This window comes from Capricornis sumatraensis, chromosome 1 (genome assembly GCF_032405125.1).
Source record: "Capricornis sumatraensis isolate serow.1 chromosome 1, serow.2, whole genome shotgun sequence".
In the NCBI taxonomy this organism is placed as follows: domain Eukaryota; kingdom Metazoa; phylum Chordata; class Mammalia; order Artiodactyla; family Bovidae; genus Capricornis; species Capricornis sumatraensis.
In genome coordinates this window covers 109,676,716-109,700,422 of record NC_091069.1, presented here as the reverse complement: position 1 = coordinate 109,700,422, position 23,707 = coordinate 109,676,716, and the positions used below count along the sequence as shown (strand labels likewise).

The window sequence follows — 23,707 nt, the reverse complement described above, 5'->3', positions numbered from 1 at the left end:
GAGCTACAGATGCTAAGTTACTTAGGACTTGATGGTTGTTGAAGTTGTGATGAATTCCATGGAGTTTTAAAATACTATTCTTGCTGCTTTTGCAAAAAGTTTGAAATTGCCTATGATAAAAAAAATTTAAGTCATGAAAATTTTGAATTTTCTCTATTATATACCCATGCTTGTTCAATATTAAAAAGTGAGTTTTTACCAAAAATCTTTGACAACAACAGATACCTCAGAGAGAGGCTCTGTTTTTAAGGATTTGTATACCCACAACACTGTTTGCCCCATGTGGCAGGCTGAATAATAGTCCCCCGCCTCCAGATATCTACATCTAATCCCTGGAACCCGTGAATATGACTTCATATGGCAAAAAGAGACTTTGCAGATATAACTGAACTACGGATTCTGGATGGAGAGATTTCCTGGATGGTCTGGGTGGTCAAAATGGAGTGGGTACCTTCATAGGTAGGAAGAGAGAGAGTTGATGCAGAGAAAGAAGGTGAAGTGACAACGGAATCAAGAGGAGAAAGGTCTAACGGAAACACATGTCAAGGGATGAGGACAGGGACTTCTCAGGTGGTCCAGAAGCTAAGTTTCCACACTCCCAGTGCAGGGGGCCAGGTCCGACCCCACATGCCGCACCTAACAGGCACTCCACAGGATGCTGTGGCTAAGACCTGGCACAGCCAAATAAATAGATATTATATATATATATATATATTTTTTTTTTTTTTTTTAAAGGAAAGAGGACAGCCTCCAGAAGCTGGAAAAGGCAAGGACACAGATTTCTCCACAGGGTTACCAGAAGGAAACAGTCTTGGGTACATCTTGATTTTAGCCCCAGAACTCATTTTGAATTTCTGACTTCCAGGAGTGTAAGATAATTGTTATTATTGTTCAATCGCTAAGTCATGCTTGACTCTGGGACCCCATGGACTGCAGCATGCCAGGCTCCCCTGTCCTTCACTATCTCCCCGAGTTTGCTCAAACTCATGTCCATCGAGTCGGTGACGCCATCCAACCATCTCATCCTCTGTCGTCCCCTTCTCCTCGCACCTTCAATCCCTCCCAGCATCAGGGTCTTTTCCAATGAGTCAACTCTTCGCATGAGATGGCCAAAGTATTGGAGTTTCAGCTTCAGCATCAGTCTTTCCAATGAACACCCAGGACTGATTTCCTTTAGGATGGACTGGCTGGATCTCCTTGCACTCCAAGGGACTCTCAAGAGTCTTCTCCAACCCCACAGTTCAGCCCCAGAACTCACTTTAAATTTCTGACTTCCAGGACTGTAAGATAGTAAACCTATGTTATTTTAAGCCACTAAGTCTGTGGTAATTTGTCATGGCAACCACATAACATGACTGCATACCAGCCTGCAAGTTCAAGGTGTCCTGGGCAGAGCATGGAGGCTGTCCTACCTGGCTGTTATCCCCCTAAAAGAGGCTTCCGACCCCCGAGCAGAGTATTGTGAGAATCGCAGGAAACACAGAGCAGAGCAGCCAGCTCAGGCACTGCTCAGCCAGTGTCTGCTCTCCCCTTTCTTCTCTTCGCCTTCTCCCCTGTACGCGGTGGATGGCCACAAGGCTAGCTAACAAGTGTGTGCATCTCCTGTAAAAGAAAACGTGGAAGGAAAGACAACTTCACCTTTGAGTTCGGGTTTATAAATTAAAGTGAGAGGAAAAGCAAGGCCAACTGTCAAGGTCTTGGAGGTCTTTGTTAATATGAGCATGTCATGGTTATCTCAGAGAGCTGACCTTGATGGGAGTATTAGTTCTTACTTATGTCAAAGGGGAAAACACGTTTTTAATCTGTTTTCCTAGCAGGGAAATTCCATGGGGTTTTAAAAAGTCAAGATTATTACCAGAGCAATCAATGAATTCATTTGAACAATCGGTGTTTTGTCTGAAGTGAAAATTTCAAGCTGATGAAATTAAAGTGTGTTCAATTGGAAAATGTATCAAGGGAGGGAGGGAGGGAGGGAAGGAAGAAGGAGAAAGAGGGGGAAGGGGGAGGGGGAGAGGGCAGGGAAGGAGGGAGGGCTGATGCTGCTATGCGTCAACGTGACCACATCACCAGAAGCCCAGATATCTCATTAAACAATGTCTATGGGTTTGTCTGTGAGAGTTTTCCACGTTGATGTATGGCAAAAACCATCACAATACTGTAAAGCAATTATCCTTTAATTCAGTTCAGTTCAGTCGCTCAGTCGTGTCCAACTCTGAGACCCCATGGACTGTTGCACACCAGGCCTCCCTGCCCATCACCAACTCCTGGAGCTTACTCAAACTCATGTCCATCAAGTCAGTGATGCCATCCAACCATCTCATCCTCTGTTGTCCCCTTCTCCTCCTGCCTTCAATCTTTCCCAGAATCAGGGTCTTTTCAAATGAGCCAGTTCTTCCCATCAGGTGGCCAAATTATTGGAGTTTCAGCTTCAGCATCAGTCCTTCCAATGAATATTCAGAACTGATTTCCTTAGGATGGACTGGCTTGATCTCCTTGCAGTCCAAGAGACTCTCAAGAGTCTTCTCCAACACACAGTTCAAAAGCATTAATTCTTTGGTGCTCAGCTTTCTTTATAGTCCAACTCTCACATCGGTAAATGACTACCTGGAAAAACCATAGCTTTGACTAGATGGACCTTTGCAGGCAGCCTGAATTTATCTGGGTTCACTGCCTACACTATCAATGCCCAGCTTTCCTCTGGCAGTGTAGACCTGAGTCGAGAAGACTAGAAAGTCAGGATCTTGGAGGGAAAGTCCCCGTGACGGTGTGTGTTTTGACTTCATCACTAATTCTCAAAAGCTAAATTTTAAGGAGCTCTTCACATTTAGTCCTGCTCATTTCCAGCACTTGGAATGTTCCTCTTCCTTGTATCTCTGCTCTTAGAAAAGTGAGTGTACAACTTGGAGTCAGGCCCTGACCAGATGAATCCTTGTCACGTCTATCATCAGCCAAGGACTGGTGAACCCTGGGGCCCTGTTTCCTAAGAACACAATTCGTGCGGGTTCTTGACCTGGAAAACAGCCTCCCAGTCTGAACAAAGGCAGCTGACTGCTTGGTTCTTGGGAGCGCACATGAAAGCTGGGACGTGCATTCTGTTGGAGCAGCGTGTTCTCTGGGTTTAATGAAGTGGTGATGTGTCCATGAGAGAGGTTGCAAGTTCAAGTCCACCCTCAGATAAGGAATCTAGGCCAGTGATTTGCTGGTTGCTTAACAGCACCAAGAGCTGCCTTAATGCAAGTCAAGCCTGGCAGTGCCAGGCTCTTGATTTGGTTCAATTAATTATTCAGGGCCCAAAGTGGTTGTCCTTTCCAGTCCTAGTCCACATCTTATCTTTCGAGGGTCCTGGGGGGAATCTGTTTTCTTGTCCAGATGCTGAGGGCCAACCAGCACTTGCGCAGGGACCTCAGGCTCCCGCCTCGTACTCTGTTTGTTTTGGAGCTGCATCAAGCCAGGCAGGATGGATCGCTCTACTTGAACTCTAAAGATGTCAGGCACACCCCCCGACCTTCCTCCCAGCCCCACGGCTCTGATAAGTGAGTAGGCCTTGAGTCCGGAGACCCACAGACATACTTGAATGATTTTACACAAATCAGCAGGGCCATCTCCTGGGCGAGCTCAGAGCAGCTCCGGAAGGGCCACCAGCCAGCAACGCAGGCATGGCCAACAGAACCAACACCTCTGCCCCATACTACAGCTACGAATACTACCTGGACTACTTGGACCTCATGCCCGTGGATGAGAAGAAGCTAAGTGCCAACAAACGTGAGTCCTGAACTGGGGAAGCTGGCCGATCGGAGGCTGGGGGTTGGCACAGATGGCTTTTCTCCATTCACTTATGAATCCCAGGATATCAAGGGAAAGCCAGAATGGGACTCTGAACTCGTAGATAGAAGGGAATGGAGGGTGTATCTATTGTCTTCTGTACTAAGTTGGAAACTAGACTCTTGAGAAACTAAGACACTTTGGGAGCAGGCTACACTGGTAAGACAGATTTCTCAATAGAGTTATATTTGTCTAGGGGTCCAATAACTAGATGAGTTTCTCCAAACTGTATAGATTTCGAGTTTTCCCATTGTCTCCATGTAGATGTGGGAGAGAGCTACGGTGTTCACTTCTAAGATGTGTGACTGATTCTTATTAAAAATACCGAGCGACGCTTCATCTTCATGGTCTCATGAAGGACCACCAGACAAGTTAACAGCCTTTTTTTCATCTTAACCTGCCCAGTCTTTATCTTGAAGTAACTTGGTAGCTTCTCAATAATCTTCTCTGATTATTCCAGTTACTCAGACCAGATAACAAGTCAGATGAGGAAATGAGCATAAAAAACAAAACAAAAACAAAGTTCCAGGAACCCATCCTTTCTGCCTATCCTGAAGTCCCCCAGGTTTCAGGGACTTCACTACAATCACACACTATGTCTGTCAAAAATAAATGTGTCCTTAGAAAGAACACAATGCTTCCCATATGAAAAAAAACATAGTCTGTTACAAACCAGCTCAAAACTGAAATTCACTTCACTGGTATTATTTAATAAAAGGAGGCAGAGCCCTGGCAGGGTCCTTGGGGAAAGTCCTGTAGAATGTCTGGTTGGGAAGTGTTCCCTTTCCTATGTCTTATCCACCTTCCAGAAGTGAAGGACTTCTGTTTCATGTTTGCTGAGGACTTCCTGTATTCCTGACACTGTAGCAAAACTTTTGGGGGGGACGATAGATTTGGTGTGTTTTCTGATACAAGCTATAAACCCATGAAATGAAAATGCAGAGTTTTTTCACATGCAACTCACAATATGGAAGACATAGAGTAACAGGGAGAAAGTGGCAGATTTGAAATAAAAGCCCACTCAGATATTATCAGAAGTTCAGAACTTCAAGATCCATGCTGCCCTGGACAACATACAGATGTGCATTTAGGAAGGACTTTTTAAAACGAACACAAATTAAATAAAATTCTAGCTCAGCTTCTGACGTCTCACTTATCACCTGGGCTCTAAAGTTGGTCCTCGCTGCTTTGTGTTGGGCGGCTGTTTGCAACTTTAGGAGCTTAGAACACATGATCTCAATCTCTGCCCCCATCTGTTACCCACAGGTAACTTACATTTCTTGGGGAAAAGGCTGGTTTTCTCTAAATTGTGTGTGAGGTTTGAGATGTTCTTTTTTTTTTTTTTTTTTTTCACTTTGAACTAGAGTCGGACATTTACAACCTGGGGAGCTAGATATGAGATCAAATAAGTTCTTCCTCAAATTCCCAAACCCAATAGCAATTATTTCAGTAAAGAATCTTGCCAGAGAGACCAGTCACTGTCCCCACCCTGGACAACCTAGATGTTGAGGACTTTTGACACTCACAGGGAGAAGCCAGGCTCTGTGTCCCTCCTATGAAAAGTAAGTATCCACTGGTATTTTTACAGAAAGTATTCAAGTTATACACCTTAGGGGATTGGCTAAATAACTCTCCCATATCTGCATACAGACTATAGAAAACATGATATCTACAATTTGAAGAAACCCACCCAGCTCACTGGAACTCCAAACAAATACGTTAAATTCTATTAAGAAATACATTCTAAGGGAATTCCCTGGTGGTCTAGTGGTTGGAACTGGGTGCTTTCACTGGCCGGGGTCCAGGGTTCAATTCCTGGTCAGGGATATAAGATCCCACAAGCCATGTGATATGGCCAAAAATAAGCAAACAAACAAATAAATAAAGTTTTGAGTCTCATTTATTAAGAAAAAAGGAAATCCATCTTAAAAGAATATTCTGTCTCAAAAGTATCTTAGAAAGATACAGTGTATCACAAAAGTGTCTTAGAAAGTTAATTCTAAATTTATCACAAAGGCTGCCAAATACCATTTTATACCCAAGTCCTAGATATCAGGAATCTTTAACATCCACAGAGAGAGGTGCTTTCTCTGGGCTCCTTTATTCCTGTTTGTGTCTCACATATCCCAGGCTTCATGCCCTGATTTTAATTTCTATTGTCTCTGAGAAAGAAATTTGGGGCTAGGCAAAATTCCTCCCCTGCTGGGGTGTTTGCACCTTGAATAGGTTAATTGTCTTGTTTTTGTTGCTTTTTTCTGGGTGACCAGCCATGGACCAGTGACTCTGTCGAGTCTAGGTACATGGACTCTAAGCCAGTTGGCTGTAATTCTCATCTGAACTGTGCCGCTTACTAGCTCTGTGTCTTGGGTAAGTAAGTTAGCGAGGCCAGGCCAGATTCAGGAGGAGGGAGTTAGATGGGTTCTAGTGCAAGAAGGGTTAAAAATTGGAGGCAGAGGACCTCCCTGGAGGCCCAGTGGTTCTGACCTTGTGCTTCCAGGGCTGGGGGCAGGGGTTCACTCCCTGGGGAACTCAGATCCTGCATGCCGTGTGGCACAGCCAAAAATAAGCAAAACAAAAAACTGGAGGCAGTCTTTTTAGTTCACTGTAAACAAGAGAAATATGGCAGATGACAAGATGTGCTCCAGAGAAAAGTCAAATGGGAAACGTGGCTAGGAGAGCAGGGACCCAAGGGTGGAAGACGGCTGGTGAAGGCCTCACCTGTGGCCTGTGAAGAGGTGAGAATTAAGTCTTGACGATGTCTTGGGAAGGAACCTTTTAGGAACACCAAGGGCCAAGGCTCTGAAGCAGAGGAGTGCCTGGTATATTCCAGGAATGACAAAGAGACCGCAGTGGCTATTCCTTATATTTTGGGGAGCTACTTTTGCAAACTATCTTTTTCTCTTAAAATGGAAACCACTTTATTATTTCATAAGTCAACACAACCCATCCATCAACAGGAAAAAAAAAATAGAAATACGAGCTGCTGCTGCTGCTGCTGCTAAGTCGCTTCAGTCGTGTCCGACTGTGTGCGACCCCACAGACAGCAGCCCACCAGCACCCCGCCACACCCCCCTGCCCAGTCCCTGGGATTCTCCACGCAAGAACACTGGAGTGGGTTGCCATTTCCTTCTCCAAAGCATGAAAGTGAAAAGTGAAAGTGAGTTCGCTCAGTCGTGTCTGACTCCTAGCGACCCCACGGACTGCAGCCTACCAGGCTCCTCCGTCCATGGGATTTTCCAGGCAAGAGTACTAGAGTGTGTTGCATTGCCTTCTCCAAGAAATATGAGCAATTGATATGAAAAGACAGTAACAGAAGAAGCTCAAAGGGCCAAGGAACAGGAGAAAATGCTCAGTGTCATCAGGGAAATGCACTGGGAAAGAACAAGTAGGTACCATTTCACAACCACTCAATCAGTGAGAGTTAAAAGGCTGATATTTGAAGTGTTGGGGTAGGAAGGACAGAAATTAGTACCGTTAAATGCAGCTGATAGGATGAAACTTGAGTTCACCATTTGGGATAGCAGCTTGGCAAGAACCAAAAAAAGTTACAGATGTTCACAAGGCATCACGCAGAGTCCCCTTTCCGGTGTCCACCAGGATGCAGGTATCTCAGTGTTCACCGCAGCACTGTCTGACAGTCAGAAAGTGGAAATGGCCTAATATCCATCAACAGGAGATGGGATAAATGAATGATGGTTGTGTTACTACAGGCATGCTTGGTCACTCAGTTATGTCTGACTCTTGTGACCCCGTGTACTATAGCCTGCCAGGTTCCTCTGTCCACGGGATTTTTCAGGCGAGAATTCTGGAGTGGGTTGCCATTTCCTCCTCCAGGGGATCTTCCCAACCAAGTGATCAAACCTAAGTCTCCTGTGTCTCCTGCAGGAGACGTTCTTCTTTTCATTGTTCTCTAATCTTTTGAATAATTTATTTTATACTTAATAGCTTAGAGCGTCACTTTATGGGGACATTTTATTACACAAGAAAGAAAATGTAATGTTTACACATATGATTCATTCATCCCAATATTTCAATCAGCAAGGTCAATTTGCAAGCAGATTCTTTACCTGAATGTGTTATTACAACCACATTTAAAAATACGTAGAAAATATATTTTTATTTGTTTCCAGCTTTTTATCCGTCTTATTTCTTTTACTTTCTTCTTCTTCTTTTTTTTTTTTTTGGCCTCATCACGCAACATGTGGGATCTTAGTTCCCCAAGTAGGGATTGAACCTGGGCCCCCTGCAGTGGAAGATTGGAGTCCCAACCACCGGACAACCTTGCAAGATGCTAAAATGCCTTTTCTAAAGTTGGATATGCCCCTCAGTAGATGACTTCACGCTACCTCTCAGTGGAGGACAGAGGAGGCTGGCAGGCTGCAGTCCATGGGGTCGCAGAGTCAGACGCGACTGATCAACTGAACAACAGCAACTACTCAGAAGAATATCAGTGCCTAGCCAACTAGGGTGGTTCTGTGTCTGTGTCCTCATATGCACCCAGGCATGCACACACATGCGTTGAAGCACATACACAAACATACCTATTCAGCCGCATGCAACTGGACTCCTATTCTGTGTGCTGTTTGTAATAACTCCTGCCTGGAGCTGCTGAGGGGAAACAGAACTGGCGCAGGATAGAGAACAGTTACATTCCTGTATATAAAAGAGGTGCTTCCCAGAGGTGTTTTGGGAAGAAGAATAGACCCTCCAGGGGACAAGTTCTTGCAGGCCAGCCTCGGAGGATCCCCATAAGCTGTGGGAAATCATGTAAAACAGTAAGCAGGGAAAAGACAAAGTGCGCTTTGCTTGCTAAAAATATGGCTTTGGTGGATATACATGTGAGGGTTGGTAGGGTAGTGGTCACATGTGGGCAGGAAATGGCCATGCGCTGAGGCTGGAGGCATAAAGTTGAAAAGGTCCTTGGGACTTCCCTAGCTGTCCAGTGACTAAGACTCCATGCTCTGAGTTTGATTCCTGGTCAGGGAACTAGGTCCCATATGCCACAATTAAGACCTGGTGCACCCAAATAAATGCATATTTTTTAAAAAATAAATGGTTTTTTTTAAGATAAGATCTCTACCCTTAGGTGTTGACAGTCTAGGCAGGAACAGTTGCATACATGAATAAGAGTGCCCCGGTATTATAGAATACCATATGGAAATAGACGTATGTGGGACTCATGGAAGCTGATAACTCAATGTCACCCAGCTGGATAGTTACAGATCCCGGACCTCAATTCCAGCTGCCATGCCTCAGGACTCTTCCCAGGACACTTGTCATGATTAGAGGGCAGGTTCTCACCAGGATGTGGGATCCAGCAGAGCAGAAAACTTTGTCCACCTGTCTGTCTGTCTGTCTTCCCACAGTTCAGAATAGTGCTGAGCACCCAGCAGGCACACACACTTGGTGAGGATTTCTTCTTGGCTTGTACATGGCCACCTTCTTGTCATGTGCTCGAAGGGCTCTTGGTGTAAATGGAGAAAGAGGTCTCTTTCTCTTCTTATAAAGGCACTAATCCCATCATGAGGGCCCCACCCTCATGACCTCTTCTAAACCTAATTAGCTCTCAAGGCCACACCTGCAAGTACTATCACCCTGGAGATTAGGGCTTCCACATGTTGGGGTGGTAGGGACACGACCATTCAGTCTATGGTGGTACCTTTGTCTTAGCCATCAGCTGAAGCAGATAGAGACAATTCACCACACACATTCTGTTTCCTAGATATATTTCAAATAAGAGCTGGCTGTATATGCTATTTTGTACCTTGCTCTTACTGACCTCACTATCTTTTGTTTCCCCATGTTGTGAAATATTCTTTCACAAGAACCTTGTAAGTAGCTGCCTATTGTTCTAGAAATTGGTGTCTTTGAACTTATAGAACGCTTCCAGGATTTTGGTCTTATAAGCAATGGCCCCAGGGAGAGGACTTCTTCCACTGCTGTGTGTTAAGCGAAGAAGTCTTGCCTACTTTTGTCCTCAGTACTTGAATTCAAATAAGTTTATTTGAAAAAAGAAAGAAAGAAAAAGCCAGGAACTTCCCTTGTGGTCCGGGGGTTGAGACTCCTCCTGACAATGCAGAGGACACAGGTTTGATCTCTGGTCCGGGAAGATGCCACATGCCCTGGGGCAACTAAGCCCGTGTGCCACAACTACTGAGCCTGTGCTTTGCAACAAGAGCAGCCACCGCAGTGAGAGGCCTGAGCATCCCAACTAGAGTAGCCCCTTGCTTGCCGCGACTAGAGAAATCCCACACCCAGCAGCAAAGACCCAGCACAGACACAAATAAACAAATTTAGAAGAGCCTAAAAATGCAAAACCAGAAATCTCCCTCATCCAAAGTCTGTGCTCCCATATCACTGCATCGCTTTTGTTTTTTATAATGATGGGCAGAAGCAGCATCAGGCTGTCTCAGGGATGCTCTGTTACTTGGCTTTGAAGGCAGAGGAAGGTAGGTGCGAGTCCAGGTGAGCTTGGTCAGAGGTCAGCCACAGAAAGCAGGTGACCTCCGTTGCTGACAAATGCCACCTTCTCTCCTTGCCAGTTTCTCTGGGTTGGATCTCCATCCCAGTCAAACAAATCACAAACCATCATGCCCCAGGTCTGTGCACATGAATGACAGAAAGATGCTTTAGAGGGAAACAGAGAGGCAAAGCTCTCCCTCAGACCACCTCACTAGACGGTCACCTGGGGCAGCAGGTTGACATGGCGAAGGCCAGATGGGGTTCAACTTATGTCAAGTTGAGAAAAGACAAAATAGAAGAAAAAAATACCCGAGTTCATGTGTTAACCTAACAAGCAGGAAGGATTTTAAGATTTTTGTGTTCATACCCAGATGGTGCAATTTATTCCATCATGGTTGGACGGATAATTGGAAAGATCTCGGGATGCAGACACATTTTTATGAGCCTTCAACGCCGAGTTGAAGGCTGTGGGTTGCCCTTCCTCAGGGAAGGCTTGAAATCTGGTGTGTGATTCTGTTACAGGGACTTCACAAAGATTGTCACCCCTGTGATTTTTAGACATGGCTTCTGTTTCATGGAAATGTTAAGAATCTCCCCAACACTGTCAAAAAGGTGGAAAACAGAAATCCGTCCCCAGAGACCCTGCCTGAACAAACTGATTCCACATTTGATTCTGTTCCCTTTTCAGAGGCTAAGCTCTGGAGAGAAAAAAGACAATCTCATATTCCCATCTTACAGTGACAATACAGATAATGTTAATACAATGAGTCTCCAAATACTGGTTGAATGCTCCCTTGCAGGGAGTATCGAGGCAGATTGATTTCCCTTGGGTAGTGCCTGGCTTTACTGCTGTATTATTTATGTCTTAGGTCAGTATGCCTCCTTCCTTTAATTACCAGTTAGAAAGAATTTGTCATAGCCCACACTGACTTCTGCTGAGGCACTGCCTCTGGCAGCTTCAATAATAAGGCAGTCTGTTCATCTGCTTCTCCAACAGCTGGGAGAAGAACAAAAACACATCACTAACCAATCTCTTCTGAACAATCACTAACCAATTTCTTCTGAACACAGCGAATAGACTTTGGGGTAAAGACTGATTTCTATAAATCTTCTCTTCTGGCCAGAGCGATCAAGTGCGGGTTGTTGTGGCTGTTCAGTCACTCAGTCATGTCCAACTCTTTGCGACCCCACGGACTTCAGCACGCCAGGTTTCCCTGTCCTTCACTATTTCCCAGAGTTTCCTCAAACTCACGTCCGTCGAGTCGATGATGCTATTCATCTCTTTCAGTCGCAGCAAACAAGTTCAGGTTACGACTTTTCCTTTTTTGGGGTTGTGCTGGGTCTTCGTTGTGGCACTTAGTTGCAGCATGCAACTGGGCTTCTCTTGTTGAGGATCACGGGCTCTAGAGCACCCAGGCTCTCTAATTTCAGTGGGCTTAGTAGCCGTGCAAGTATGTGGGATCTTAGTTCCCCAACCGGGGATCCAATGCACATCCCTTGAAAGGTGGATTCTTAACCACTGGACCACCGAGGAAGTCCCAGAACTTTTATTATGATGTCTAAGCTTTCTGCAGACGGTCAGTTCCATGGGTACGATGTAAGCACTGAAAGGGATTTTTAAACAAAGATTGAGAATGTAATCTTGGAGCAAATTTCCCATCAAGCTAGCCTCATGTGGAGCTGTCGTACTTGAGTGAGTCCGTGATTCCTCAAAACCTGCTTGGTACTCGTCCTTTGGAACTGACTTTGGTGGTCCTGACACATTCTATGAAATATCCACAGTGATAGATTATGTATTTCTTTGGAAGGTGGATTTGCTTCTGCGAAACAGTTTAGAATCACCCATAAACCAATCAGGTGAATGAAATTAAGTGATTGTTACCATTTGGGAATTGAAAATAGATATGATCTCAAAAAAAAAAAATATGATCTCATAAAGTGGCAAGATTGGTGTGTGTGTGTGTGTGTGTGTGTGTGTGTGTGTGTGTGTGTGTGTGTGTGTGTGTGTGTGTGTATCCTTGAAGGTAATTCCAAAAGAAGAATTTATAAATGTTTGATCAACATAGGTATTTTAGAAAATTTACATGGCTCTACAGTAGAGAGGGCTTCCCTCGTAGCTCAGTCAGTAAAGAATCTGCCTGCCGTGCAGAAGACCTGAGTTCAGTTCCCGGGTCAAGAAGACCCCCTGGAGAAGGAAATGGCAGCCCACTCCAGTATTCTTGCCTGGAGAATTCCACGGACAGAGGAGCCTGGCAGGCTCTAGTCCATGGTGTCAAAAGAGTCGGACACGACTTAGCAACCAAACCACCACTACCACCACAGTAGAGAGGGGATGATTATTTTGAAGGTCAGCATTTATTTGGAATTGTCAGTTTTGGTATGTTCATTTAAGAAGTCATTTATTGATTTTTGTCCAGATTCAATGCAGAACATTGGTTACTTTAATGGAGTACCAGATAAAACAGACTTTGATTTCTCTCTCATGTAAAAGTTTGCAGGGCAGAGTGGTAGGTCAGCTCCATGAAGTCTTCAAGGACTGGCTTTGTTTCAGCTCACACCTCTGCGGTCCCTGGGATGTGTCCTCACCGTCATGTTCCAGTCCTGGCTATAGCCATCACATCCATGTTCTGGGCAGCAAAATGGAGTAAGGGAATATGAAGGGATGCATGTGTTAGAAATCTAGCCATCTCCACAGGACTCCTAGAAGCTGGCCTGCAATTGCTCCATTCACATCTCATTGGCCAGAACCTTGTCACATGACCATACTAACTGAAAGGGAGGCTGGGAAATACAGTCTTTATCTCAGGCAGCCATGTGCCTAGCTACAGGAGGGGTTCTATTACTATGGAAGCAGGTGAAGGATTGACAAGAACAATTACCTTTACATTTACGTAGCTTACGTTTTAGGGCGCTTGAAGGAAGCAGCGACATCACGTGCCACAAAACCCTCAACAGAAATAATGATTTTAATTCTACTTACAGATCATTTCACAACTATCACATGAGGAAATCCTGCCATGGGCATTGCTTACGCATATTATTTTATTTAATTTGCATAACAGCCTATATAACACGCACTATCATCTCCATTTAACTGATGAGGAAACAGATTTAGAGATGTAAAAATCTCAGACGGCTTGAGATCAAAAAGCTAGGAAATAGTCAAGTCAGAATTTGAACTCAAAATCGACCTCCTCCAGAGTCTAGGCTCTCAACCCCATTATTATCCCCCAGGAAGGGAAAAATCTTGCTGTTAACTTTCTCCTGGGACTCTAGAGAAGAGGGAAGGGGAGGGGAGTTTTCCATGACTGAACCAGTTTTATTGTCAAGCCAGTCTGGCGCTCCTTGTTGTAAAGACAAGCTCTGGGTTGTTTAAACATTTCCCACCCTGGAGAATGACAGCTCTTGCCCTTGTAACAAAATGTTCTTTCCAAGCACTTAGGCTGACCCTTCAGGAGGAAGAGGAAAAAACCCTATTTTCTTGGCTGCCTTTTTCAAAAGCACATGATGAAAGAGAACGCCGTGCAGGAAACGGCTGGTGTCTGCTGTTCGCTCTTTTGGTCTGACAAAATTAAAATTTCACTTCTCGGAAGACTCTGTGTTCTGGAAGAGGTGTCATCTCATTTCCTGCTCAGCATCTGGAGATAATGACCAAGGGCTAGGACAGACAGAGTGAGCCTGGGAGACAGGAAAGGGCGTCTGAACTGCTCAATTTCTGATGCTGTTTTCTTCGAGGCTCTGATGGAACTTATCTAGGTACCAAAGACCTCAAATCCTGCATTTTTTTTTTTTTAAATGAAAGAAAAAGAGTGTTAGTGTCTGCAGAAATCTGAAACTTCCTTAAACATTAGAACTCCCAAACCATATTTTCTGAGAACCTATATACTCTTATACTTTGAGGGTTAGACAATAAATTGTGACTCTTTAGGACAGAGTTGAATTAAAGCAGGTTCTGGGGACTAATACACAGTGAGCAGACAAGGAACACTTCGAAAGTCAGAGGCTTCTTTTGATTGACATGTACACACTACTATATATAAAATAGAAAACTAATGAGAACCTACTGTCTAGCACAGGGAAATCTACCCAATGTTCTGTAACGGCCTATATAGGAAGAGAATTTAAGAAAGAGTGTATATCGTGTCTGACTCTTTGCGACCCCATGGACTGTAGCCTGCCAGGCTCCTCTGTCCTTGGAATTCTCCAGGCAAGAATACTGGAGTGGGTTGCCGTTTCCTTCTCCAGGGGATCTTCCCAACCCAGGGATTGAACCCAGGTTTCCTGCATTGCAGGCAGATTCTTTACCAGCCGAGCCATCAGGGAAGCCATGTGTATATGTATGTATGTATATAAGTATATATACATATATATATATATATATATAGAGAGAGAGAGAGAGGAGAGAGAGAGAGATGACTCACTTTGCTGTACACCTGAAACTAACACAATATTTGGCTATGTTAGGAGCTTGCTTTGTTTGGGTTTTTATAGCTTTTTTTGCTTTCTGGAAGACAAGATGTTCCAGGCTCATTTTGTAGATTTCTTATCCCAGATTGTGGATTTTTAAAAATTTTTTAAAAAAGAAGCTTAGTACAGACAGCAGCAACCTCATTTCCTGTTTTCCAGGAGCCCGTGCATCCCCTTTAACAGTGTGATGCTGCAGGGCAGGCCAGCCATTTCTCAGATCAGGGACAGAAAGCAGAGAGGGTGTGAGTCAGCCTGGGGGGCTCTGTGGTCCTTGCCTCTCTGCAGTGTGAGTGCCAACTTGCTGATACATTTCAAGGTGGTGGAGTCCCTGAGGCCTTTTGCCAATACTGCATCTTTTCCTTATTACCTGTTTTTGACACTTTTAGGATTTAAAATCAACTCTTATAAGGTTTTAGTTTCTCCCTCTAGCTGTCTTGGGTCATAGAGGGCAGAGGTAACAATTTTACTCAATAATTACTATTTACCCCACACATCTCTAATCATTCATCCATTCAGTTATTTGTTCATTTATTTATCCATTTATTAGCACTTTTTAACTTGAATACATCACAGAAATCTCTTTTGTTTGAACAGAACCCAACAGAAGGCAGGGCAGGACTAGTGCTGGTGATGTAGCAAGAGTGTCGAGGAGGATGCTGGTGGACAGATGCAGAATCCTAAAGGGGGCCAGCGATTTCTGGTGGGCGAGGTTGGCCTCCTCGGGGTCCTTAGCAGCTCCCAGCAAAGCCTGACTTGCATAGGCGCTTACCACATGCCTGTTGATTACCATCCTTCAGTGGTTTCCTTGGGTCGTGCACGTGGGTGCCTAGCATATCCCAGTCTGGGGCATCTTGTCCTGAGGCGAGGGTGTGTCTGAGATAAGATAGTTGCAGAGACTAATTATGAACCCAGTATGCTTTCCTGGTGGCTCAGTGGTAAAGAATCTGCCCTCAATGCAGGAGATGTGGGTTTGATCCCTGGGTCAGGAAGATCCCCTGGAGAAGGAAACGGCAACCCACTCCAGTATTCTTGCCTGGAGAATCCCATGGACAGAGGAGCCTGGTGGGTTACAGTCCATGGGGTCACACAGAGTTGGACGCAACTTAGCTACTAAAACAATAATAATTCTGTGCCCAGAGCCATAGAAACAAACAAGAGAAACAAACACACTCCTACAGTTCCCTAGCAACTTGCTGAATGTTTTGACCCGGAGCCCTGGATAAAGGTACCTCCCAAACTGCCAGGTTCCACCAGGTTCTACCAGGGCCCAGAAGAGGCTAAGCATCCTTCTTGATTTTCCTGTGTGTTTTCACCTCCAGCCGCTGATACAGCCACAGTGGTGGCTGCAATGGTGCTTTTTCCTCCTGCCACAGCTCCCCAGCTGGCCCTGTGCCCCGAAAAGAGAGGGACCATCTCTTTTCACCTCCAGCAGCCTGGCTGGGGCAGCCTTGGGTAACATCTCCATAGTCTGGCCCTCTCCGGAGGAGGTTAGCAGCATTGTTTGGTGCATATCGTTTTTCTAAGTCTCTGATCTTGGGGTCTTTGAAGCGGTCCCCAACTGGGCTGATCGCAGAAGGCTCCTGGAAGGGGCTGCAGTCCTCACAGGAGAGGGGAGGCTGTCCTGCCACATAAAATTGCTCACAGCACTTTCTTCTTCCTGGGAGGAAGGAAGAAGGGAAAACCCACTCTCTGAGCAACAGAAGCAGCCAAAAAATCAAGTCCGGGTTGGGGGGTAGGGGTGGTGTGGGAACAGTTTCATTTACTGGTTTTTCCCTCAGTCATCACCCTAAACTGACCCAGTGACTAGTTGCTCTGGGAAAAAGCCAGGTCCCTGCTGCCTCTTTCCTTCCCAAGGTTATCATCATTATTTCATTGTTATTATTATTTTGGCTGTGCTGAGTCTTCGTTGCAGCACAGTGCTCTCTTCTTCTGGAGCAGGCTTGGTTGCCCTGTGGCACGTGAGATCTTAATTCCCTGACCAGGGATTGTACCCATGTACCCTGCATTGGGTGTTGCTAGTGGTAGAGAACTGCCCGCCAATGCAGGAGACGTATGAAACGCGGGTTCGATCCCTGGGTTGGGAAGATCCCCTGGAGGAGGGCATGGCACCCCACTCCAGCATCCTTGCCTGGAGAATCCCCACAGACAGAGGAGCCAGAAGGGCCACAGTCCATGGGGTCACAGAGTTGGACACGACTGAAGTGACTCAGCACACAGGCATGCATACGGTGCACTCGAAGGCAGATTCTTAACCACTAGACCACCAGGGGAGCCCCTCAGGGTGATTATTGACGGGAAAATCTCATGGGTCACTTACTGAGAAGGCTCTCTCCCGGAGCCCCAGTTCCGCAGCACATGGGGACCGTGGGGCACGGGAGATCCCACTGACATCGACATGTATGTCTCCACCCACAGACTCGATCGCCATCGCCTTCTGGGTGAGCCTGGCGGCTTTCGTGGTTTTTCTCTTCCTCATCCTTCTCTACATGTCCTGGTCAGGCTCTCCACAGACGAGGTAAGGACGGGGGTGTGTGGCTAAACAGGGGGCCACTGTGTCCGAGGCAGAATACTCTTGGGCCATGAAAAGGAATAAAGCCTTTTGATTCATGCTACCTGGATGAACCTCAGAAACACTGTGCTAGTGAAGGAAGGCAGACATGAGTCACTGTGTGACTCCGCGGATGTGAAGTGTGGCAGAAGAGACAAACTCAGAGACAGAAGATTTAGTGGTTGCCCAGGGCTGGGGAGGAGCAAAGGAAGGCGACGGCTCAGGGGCAGGGGGTTTCTTTCAACGGTCGTGGTAATGGTCTCACTACTCAGGGAACAGACTAAAGATGGCTGGATTTTGCATTTTAGCTTGGGTATGTATAGAACATACCTCCGTTAAGCTGTTGCAGATAATGAAGCCAAGGTGATCCTGTGCCAATCAGGTCACCAGTTCACTGGGAAAGCGAAGACCCTCATCTACGGCCACCTTCTGTTGTCAGATGCCTACTGTGTACCTCCGTGGTTCAACTGGAGGCGATCCACACGTTTCAAGCAGTAATTAGAGCTGAGCTCACTAGACGTTCACTCCTGTGTTCATGCAGTTGGCCTCCCACACTCAATTTTCCTCGGCTTAATCCACCCAAGACAGCCACCGCTATCCTAAGAACGATGCTTCCAAGGGGCTCTATACCACCGGTCTCCTTGCCATAGCTGATGGGACCAGGGATGGGCAACTAAACCAGAGAGGGTGACTGAGGGTTAGCCATCGCCCTTGGAAATGTGCGGCCTGGCACGATGATAGCTGGGCTCAGGAGGCATTGACGTGTCCAGAGGAAGACCTGGGGGACGGGGGCGGAGGTGGCGGGCTGGGCCCCTATTCTGGCCCAAGTCGTGGGGGGTGGGAATCAGGAGTCGGCACAGGAAGCTGGGGGCAGGGAGAGGTGAGTAGAGCTGTTCTGAGAGGAAGGGAAGAGGAGTCTCCAAGCCTCTGAGGGAACCAGAGGGCAGCCCCTGTGCCTGGGGGTGGGGGTGGGGGCTCACAGCCGCGCCCCTGAGGATCTGAAGATGGATAGGCTTGCCTTGGGGGTGGGGGTGGGGCTCTATTTCTTCTAGCCCCTTCCCCACCTCGTCCACAGTGTCTCACCCACCAGGTCTTTCAGGGCCCCTCGGTTGCATGTGGGAGGCAGGGACCAGTTTTGGAGCAGAGAGGAGACCTAGTCCTTTAGCTTTCAGACCTCACACTGAAGCTAAGCAGGTTCTCACCCTCAAGAGACATCCTGATGGACCAGCCCAAGAAATCGCCTCTGTCTTCTACTCTTCTGAGGTGACCTGGAGCCAGCCCTGTGCTAGGGACCACCAGCTCCTGTCCCAGCGGAGGGTTCCAAGGTCCAGTGGGCACGTGGGGGTCTCTCCCATCTCCTGAGCTACAATTTGACAACAGGACAAAACGAGGATGCTGTTCCCCGCCCCCCACCCCTGACCGGCCACGTGGCTTGCTAAACAAAACACTCTCCAGGGACTTCGTGACAGACAAGGAATGCTCCCTGTTGTAGACACGTGTTCCCGGAAACAAACTCACTCAGAAGGACAATGCAGATAGTGGAGTGCAGTTGATTACACCCGCGGGCCCAAGGCAGAGTCTCCTCTTAGCCAAGGACCCCGAGCAGTTTTTGTGAAAACCTTATATACCCTAAGTGTATGTGCCCAAACCCACCTCCCCAAATTCCCTGAAACTAGTCTGAACAAAGGAAAAGAAAGATACTATCAAAGTTAACCCGTGATTCATATGCCTTAAGCCTAGGTAGTTAACAGTGGACACTTATCAATAGGCCTGTGGTCATACCCCAATAAGCATAATAAAATGTATGATTCTATTCAGTTACACAGATACTTAGGGTACTCTTTCAGGCGATGGAGAGCCCTGGGGCTTTTCCTTCCGGAGGCCTGGTTTCCCAGTTGGCATGTCCTTTCCAGAGATACTGGGCATATAGCTCAAAGTCCACAGTCAGGCCTAAGATGGGAGTCCTGCTTTCAAGATAAAGCCTGTTCTGTCTGCTTCCTCCTTCACTCAGGGAGGGCCAATGCGTCCTAAGTCAGATTTCAGAAAGAGAATACTGAGTTGCTTCCCAAAGAGGCATTCTTTCCACGCTGAAGCAAAACAAAAACTACTTAACAAAAAAGATCGTGCTAGCGTCGTTTGAGTCCCTCTGGAAGGAGGCCCTGCTTCCCTGCGCTCCCCTTCCTGACCCTCCTCACGTTACAGTTATAACCACACATGGCCTAGCTCTCTAGCTCAGACACCCATCAATTCATGGTCTCCTCTCACGCTGATCCCACGAGGCAGTTGTTACTGCATCCCATTTCACTGATCGAATCGAAGGCAGGTGGACTGCCCACCGCCCCGGCACCTCAAGGGCAGGAGGGTCCATCCAGGGAGAACGTGTCTCTGGCTGGGACACGAGTTGGCTTGAGGCACAGACAAGACGAGCTGCACTCAACCACGTGGGTGGATGGAAGGTTGACCAGATACCCCTCCGTCCCCCCGCCCCCCAGCTGTGAATGGACACACCGGGTCACAGGGAAAGCCCCGAAGTCAAGGTCACCAGGGAGCACTTCCTCATCTCTTCTATTTCTCGACCGAGGTAACCTCGGTGAGCCAAGCTGACCCCCCACCCCACCCCCGGGCCTGCTCCCTCGGCAGAGGGGCTCTGGCCTGGGGAGAACTTCCTCCTTAGGCTTTGGCCAGGCAGGAGGTTCCCAGGAAGGACTCTTCCCTTGGAGGCTTGGATGTCTTCTCCCATCTGCTCTGTCCACAGGAACGCCACCCAGCAGCCCCCAACATGTCCCTGGAGTCTTGGCCTCAACCTCCCGCTCTACGTCTGGAGGCAACCCCAGCACCCCAGGGCCCCCCCGGGGGACCCTGCAGCCTCCACCGAGCTCGGTCGAGGAACCAGACGCCGGAGCATCCCGGCCTGTCCAACAGCTGCAACGAGAGAGACCCTCCACCTCGGCGCCCCCAGGACCACCCTGCTCTCCTCTGGGAACTGGCCCTTGGTGGGGACCTACAGGGCACCAGCTGACGTCAGCAACACGCCCAGTGAGCCTCCCCTGTAGACAGAACGTCTCGATGGGAGAACCAACACCCCATACCCACGTGCCCTCTGAAAGCCTGTTTATGTAGCGGGACAGGCAAGTGGGTCAAGAATGACTCCACCAGGGGGCACGTGTAAGCATTTACCCTGGGCTGACAGCCAGGCCCAGCCAACCGAGGGAAATAGGCACAAATGCTGCTCCTTTCTATTTAGTGCACTCACCACTTACGTTTGCGTTGAGGACAGAAAAATAAAATACATACGAACGGAAATGAAACTGTATTCACTAATCTTTACTATGACACCTTTTAGTTTCAGCTACTGCTTCTGCAAGATTCTTTTTATAACTGACTCATTCACCTGGCTGACCTGTGCCTCTTTTAGGGCACCTGGGAAGGGCCTGCCAGGTTCCCCTCCACGCCCCCGCAGCACCCGCCCGGCCAGGCTCACTGACTGTGGTCAAGGGACCCAAGCCACACCTTCCATGCAGCCGGGTCCAGCCGGCAGGGCCTAAGCCCAAGTGGCAGGAGGGTCCCGTGCTGGGTGTGACTTCATGTGACCTGAGACCCCCGAAGGACCTAGTTCTCTAGGGCCTGAGTTTCCTCCAGGCAAATTGTCCAGAGCCAGCATCACACCATGAAGCCCACAAACCCCACCCCACCCCACCCCATCCCACGTGACTGAAAAATAATTCTGCCAGGTAAGGGCCAGGCTCGGCCGGCCAGACCCAGGGGCAGTGGGTTAGAAGGGAAGATGGGGAAAGGGACACTGATGGGCTCCAGAGATGCACAAAGGGAGAAAGGACCACATGGCCTTTCCAACTTGAATCTAAACATAGCATTCTGGCTTCAGAATATTCTAAGAACACCACTGTGGGTATTTTGCAGGGGAGGGAATAAGAGAAGTGAACACTCCTTGCCTTCTAGATGATCAGCCTGACTTGTAGGAAGGGGATAAATGCACAGAGCATTACTCCTGTCTCATTAAGAACTTTCAGTCAGTCAGTCAGTTCAGTTTCTCAGTTGTGTCCGACTCTTTGCAACCCCATGAATCGCAGCACGCCAGGCCTCCCTGTCCATCACCAACTCCCGGAGTCCATCCAAACCTATGTCCATTGAGTCCGTGATGCCATCCAGCCATCTCATCCTCGGTCATCCCCTTCTCCTCCTGCCCCTAATCCCTCCCAGGATCAGGGTCTTTTCCAATGAGTCAGCTCTTTGCATCAGGTGGCCAAAGTACTGGAGTTTCAGCTTCAACATCATTCCTTCCAAAGAAATCCCAGGGCTGATCTCCTTCAGAATGGACTGGTTGGATCTCCTTGCAGTCCAAGGGACTCTCAAGAGTCTTCTCCAATATCACAGTTCAAAAGCATCAATTCTTCTGCGCTCAGCTTTCTTTATAGTCCAACTCTCACATCCATACATGACCACTGGAAAAACCATAGCCTTGACTAGACGGACCTTTGTTGGCAAAGTAATGTCTCTGCTTTTGAATATGCTATCTAGGTTGATCATAACTTTCCTTCCAAGGAGGAAGCAGCTTTTAATTTCATGGCTGCAGTCACCATCTGCAGTGATTTTGGAGCCCAAAAAAATAAAGTCTGACACTGTTTCCACTGTTTCCCCATCTATTTCCCATGAAGTAATGGGACCAGATGCCATGATCTTCGTTTTTCTGAATGTTGAGCTTTAAGCCAACTTTTTCACTCTCCTCTTTCACTTTCATCAAAAGGCTTTTTAGTTCCTCTTCACTTTCTGCCATAAGGGTGGTGTCACCTGCATATCTGAGGTGATTGATATTTCTCCTGGCAATCTGGATTCCAGCTTGTGTTTCTTCCAGTCCAGCGTTTCTCATGATGTACTCTGCATAGAAGTTAAATAAGCAGGGTGACAATATACAGCCTTGACGTACTCCTTTTCCTAGTTGGAACCAGTCTGTTGTTCCATGTCCAGTTCTAACTGTTGCTTCCTGACCTGCATACAAGTTTCTCAAGAGGCAGGTCAGGTGGTCTGGTATTCCCATCTCTTTCAGAATTTTCCACAGTTTATTGTGATCCACACAGTCAAAGGCTTTGGCATAGTCAATCAAGCAGAAATAGATGTTTTTCTGGAACTCTCTTGCTTTTTCCATGATCCAGCGGATGTTGGCAATTTGATCTCTGGTTCCTCTGCCTTTTCTAAAACCAGCTTGAACATCAGGAAGTTCACAGTTCACATATTGCTGAAGCCTGGCTTGGAGAATTTTGAGCATTACTTTACTAGTGTGTGAGATGAGTGCAATTGTGCGGTAGTTTGAGCATTCTTTGGCATTGCCTTTCTTTGGGATTGGAATGAAAACTGACCTCTTCCAGTGCTGTGTCCACTGCTAAGTTTTCCAAATTTGCTGGCATATTGAGTGCAGCACTTTCACAGGATCATCTTTCAGGATTTGAAACAGCTCCACTGGAATTCCATCACCTCCACTAGCTTTGTTCGTAGTGATGCTTTCTAAGGCCCACTTGACTTCGCATTCCAGGATGTCTGGCTCTAGGTGAGTGATCACACCATCATGATTATCTGGGTCGTGAACATCTTTTTGGTACAGTTCTTCTGTGTATTCTTGCCACCTCTTCTTAATATCTTCTGCTTCTGTAAGAACCTTAAGTCATTATATATATAAAAAAAACAACAGCAAAGAGTCTAAACGACACTGGAGGGAAACAGGTATAAACGCTTAAGCTGGAGCCAAGCCATTCCCAGGGCTATAAACCTCACATGGTTAGCTGCTCAGTTGTGTCTGACTCTGCAACCCCATAGATTGTAGCCCACCAGGCTCCTCTGTCTGTGGCGATTCTCCAGGCAAGAATACCGGAGTGGGTTGCCATGACTTCCTCTAGGGGATAAATGTCGTAAGGGTCAATAAACAGCCACCTCCCTGGTGACAGACCGGGAATGCTGTGTGCCGACGTGGCACGAGGGTATGTGCAGAGCTTCAAATGAACAGGACCGAATTTTACCTGGCATGAAATTCATGAAATTTCATATTCAATTTGTGTCAGCTACAATATCAATTTATCTAGGAGTCTTAAAAGTAAAACCCTGACATCTAAAATGCAGGTTTCTGTAGAATAAAAATAGTCTGTGATTCAGTCAATAAAAATGAAACACCAAACCTAACAAAAATAGACATTTATTAATAAGTTATAAAATTCAAAGTCCTTGCTTTCAAAAGGAATTTTTAAAAATATAAAGCTGTCTTTTCCAAGCAGAAGACAAAATAGTTTTATGCTTTAAGAATTTAGTACACCATCCTTTTATTTAGTAAAATAACTTTAACACAATCCTGGAAAGGCTTGTTTATTCAAAAAGTTACACAGAGCTTTGCTGCGACTTCTTATG

The 23,707-nt window shown here is 46.8% G+C and overlaps 1 protein-coding gene across 1 annotated transcript; it reads left to right on the top strand.

Moving 5' to 3' along the window:
• The first annotated feature begins 3,656 nt into the window (after nucleotides 1–3,656).
• On the top strand, nucleotides 3,657–20,352 carry MRAP (melanocortin 2 receptor accessory protein). Its single transcript, XM_068967624.1, has 3 exons — nucleotides 3,657–3,762; nucleotides 17,167–17,266; nucleotides 20,055–20,352. The coding sequence occupies exons 1-3, from the start codon at nucleotides 3,657–3,659 to the stop codon at nucleotides 20,350–20,352; spliced, it is 504 nt and encodes a 167-aa protein (XP_068823725.1).
• Nucleotides 20,353–23,707: the final 3,355 nt, after the last annotated feature.

Excerpts from the sequence above, each read along its gene's own strand:
- MRAP (XM_068967624.1), top strand. The coding sequence starts at position 3,657 with ATGGCCAACAGAACCAACACCTCTGCCCCATACTACAGCTACGAATAC. Across the intron at positions 3,763-17,166 it reads GAAGCTAAGTGCCAACAAAC|ACTCGATCGCCATCGCCTTC; the intron begins GTGAGTCCTGAA and ends CTCCACCCACAG. Across the intron at positions 17,267-20,054 it reads TCAGGCTCTCCACAGACGAG|GAACGCCACCCAGCAGCCCC; the intron begins GTAAGGACGGGG and ends CTCTGTCCACAG.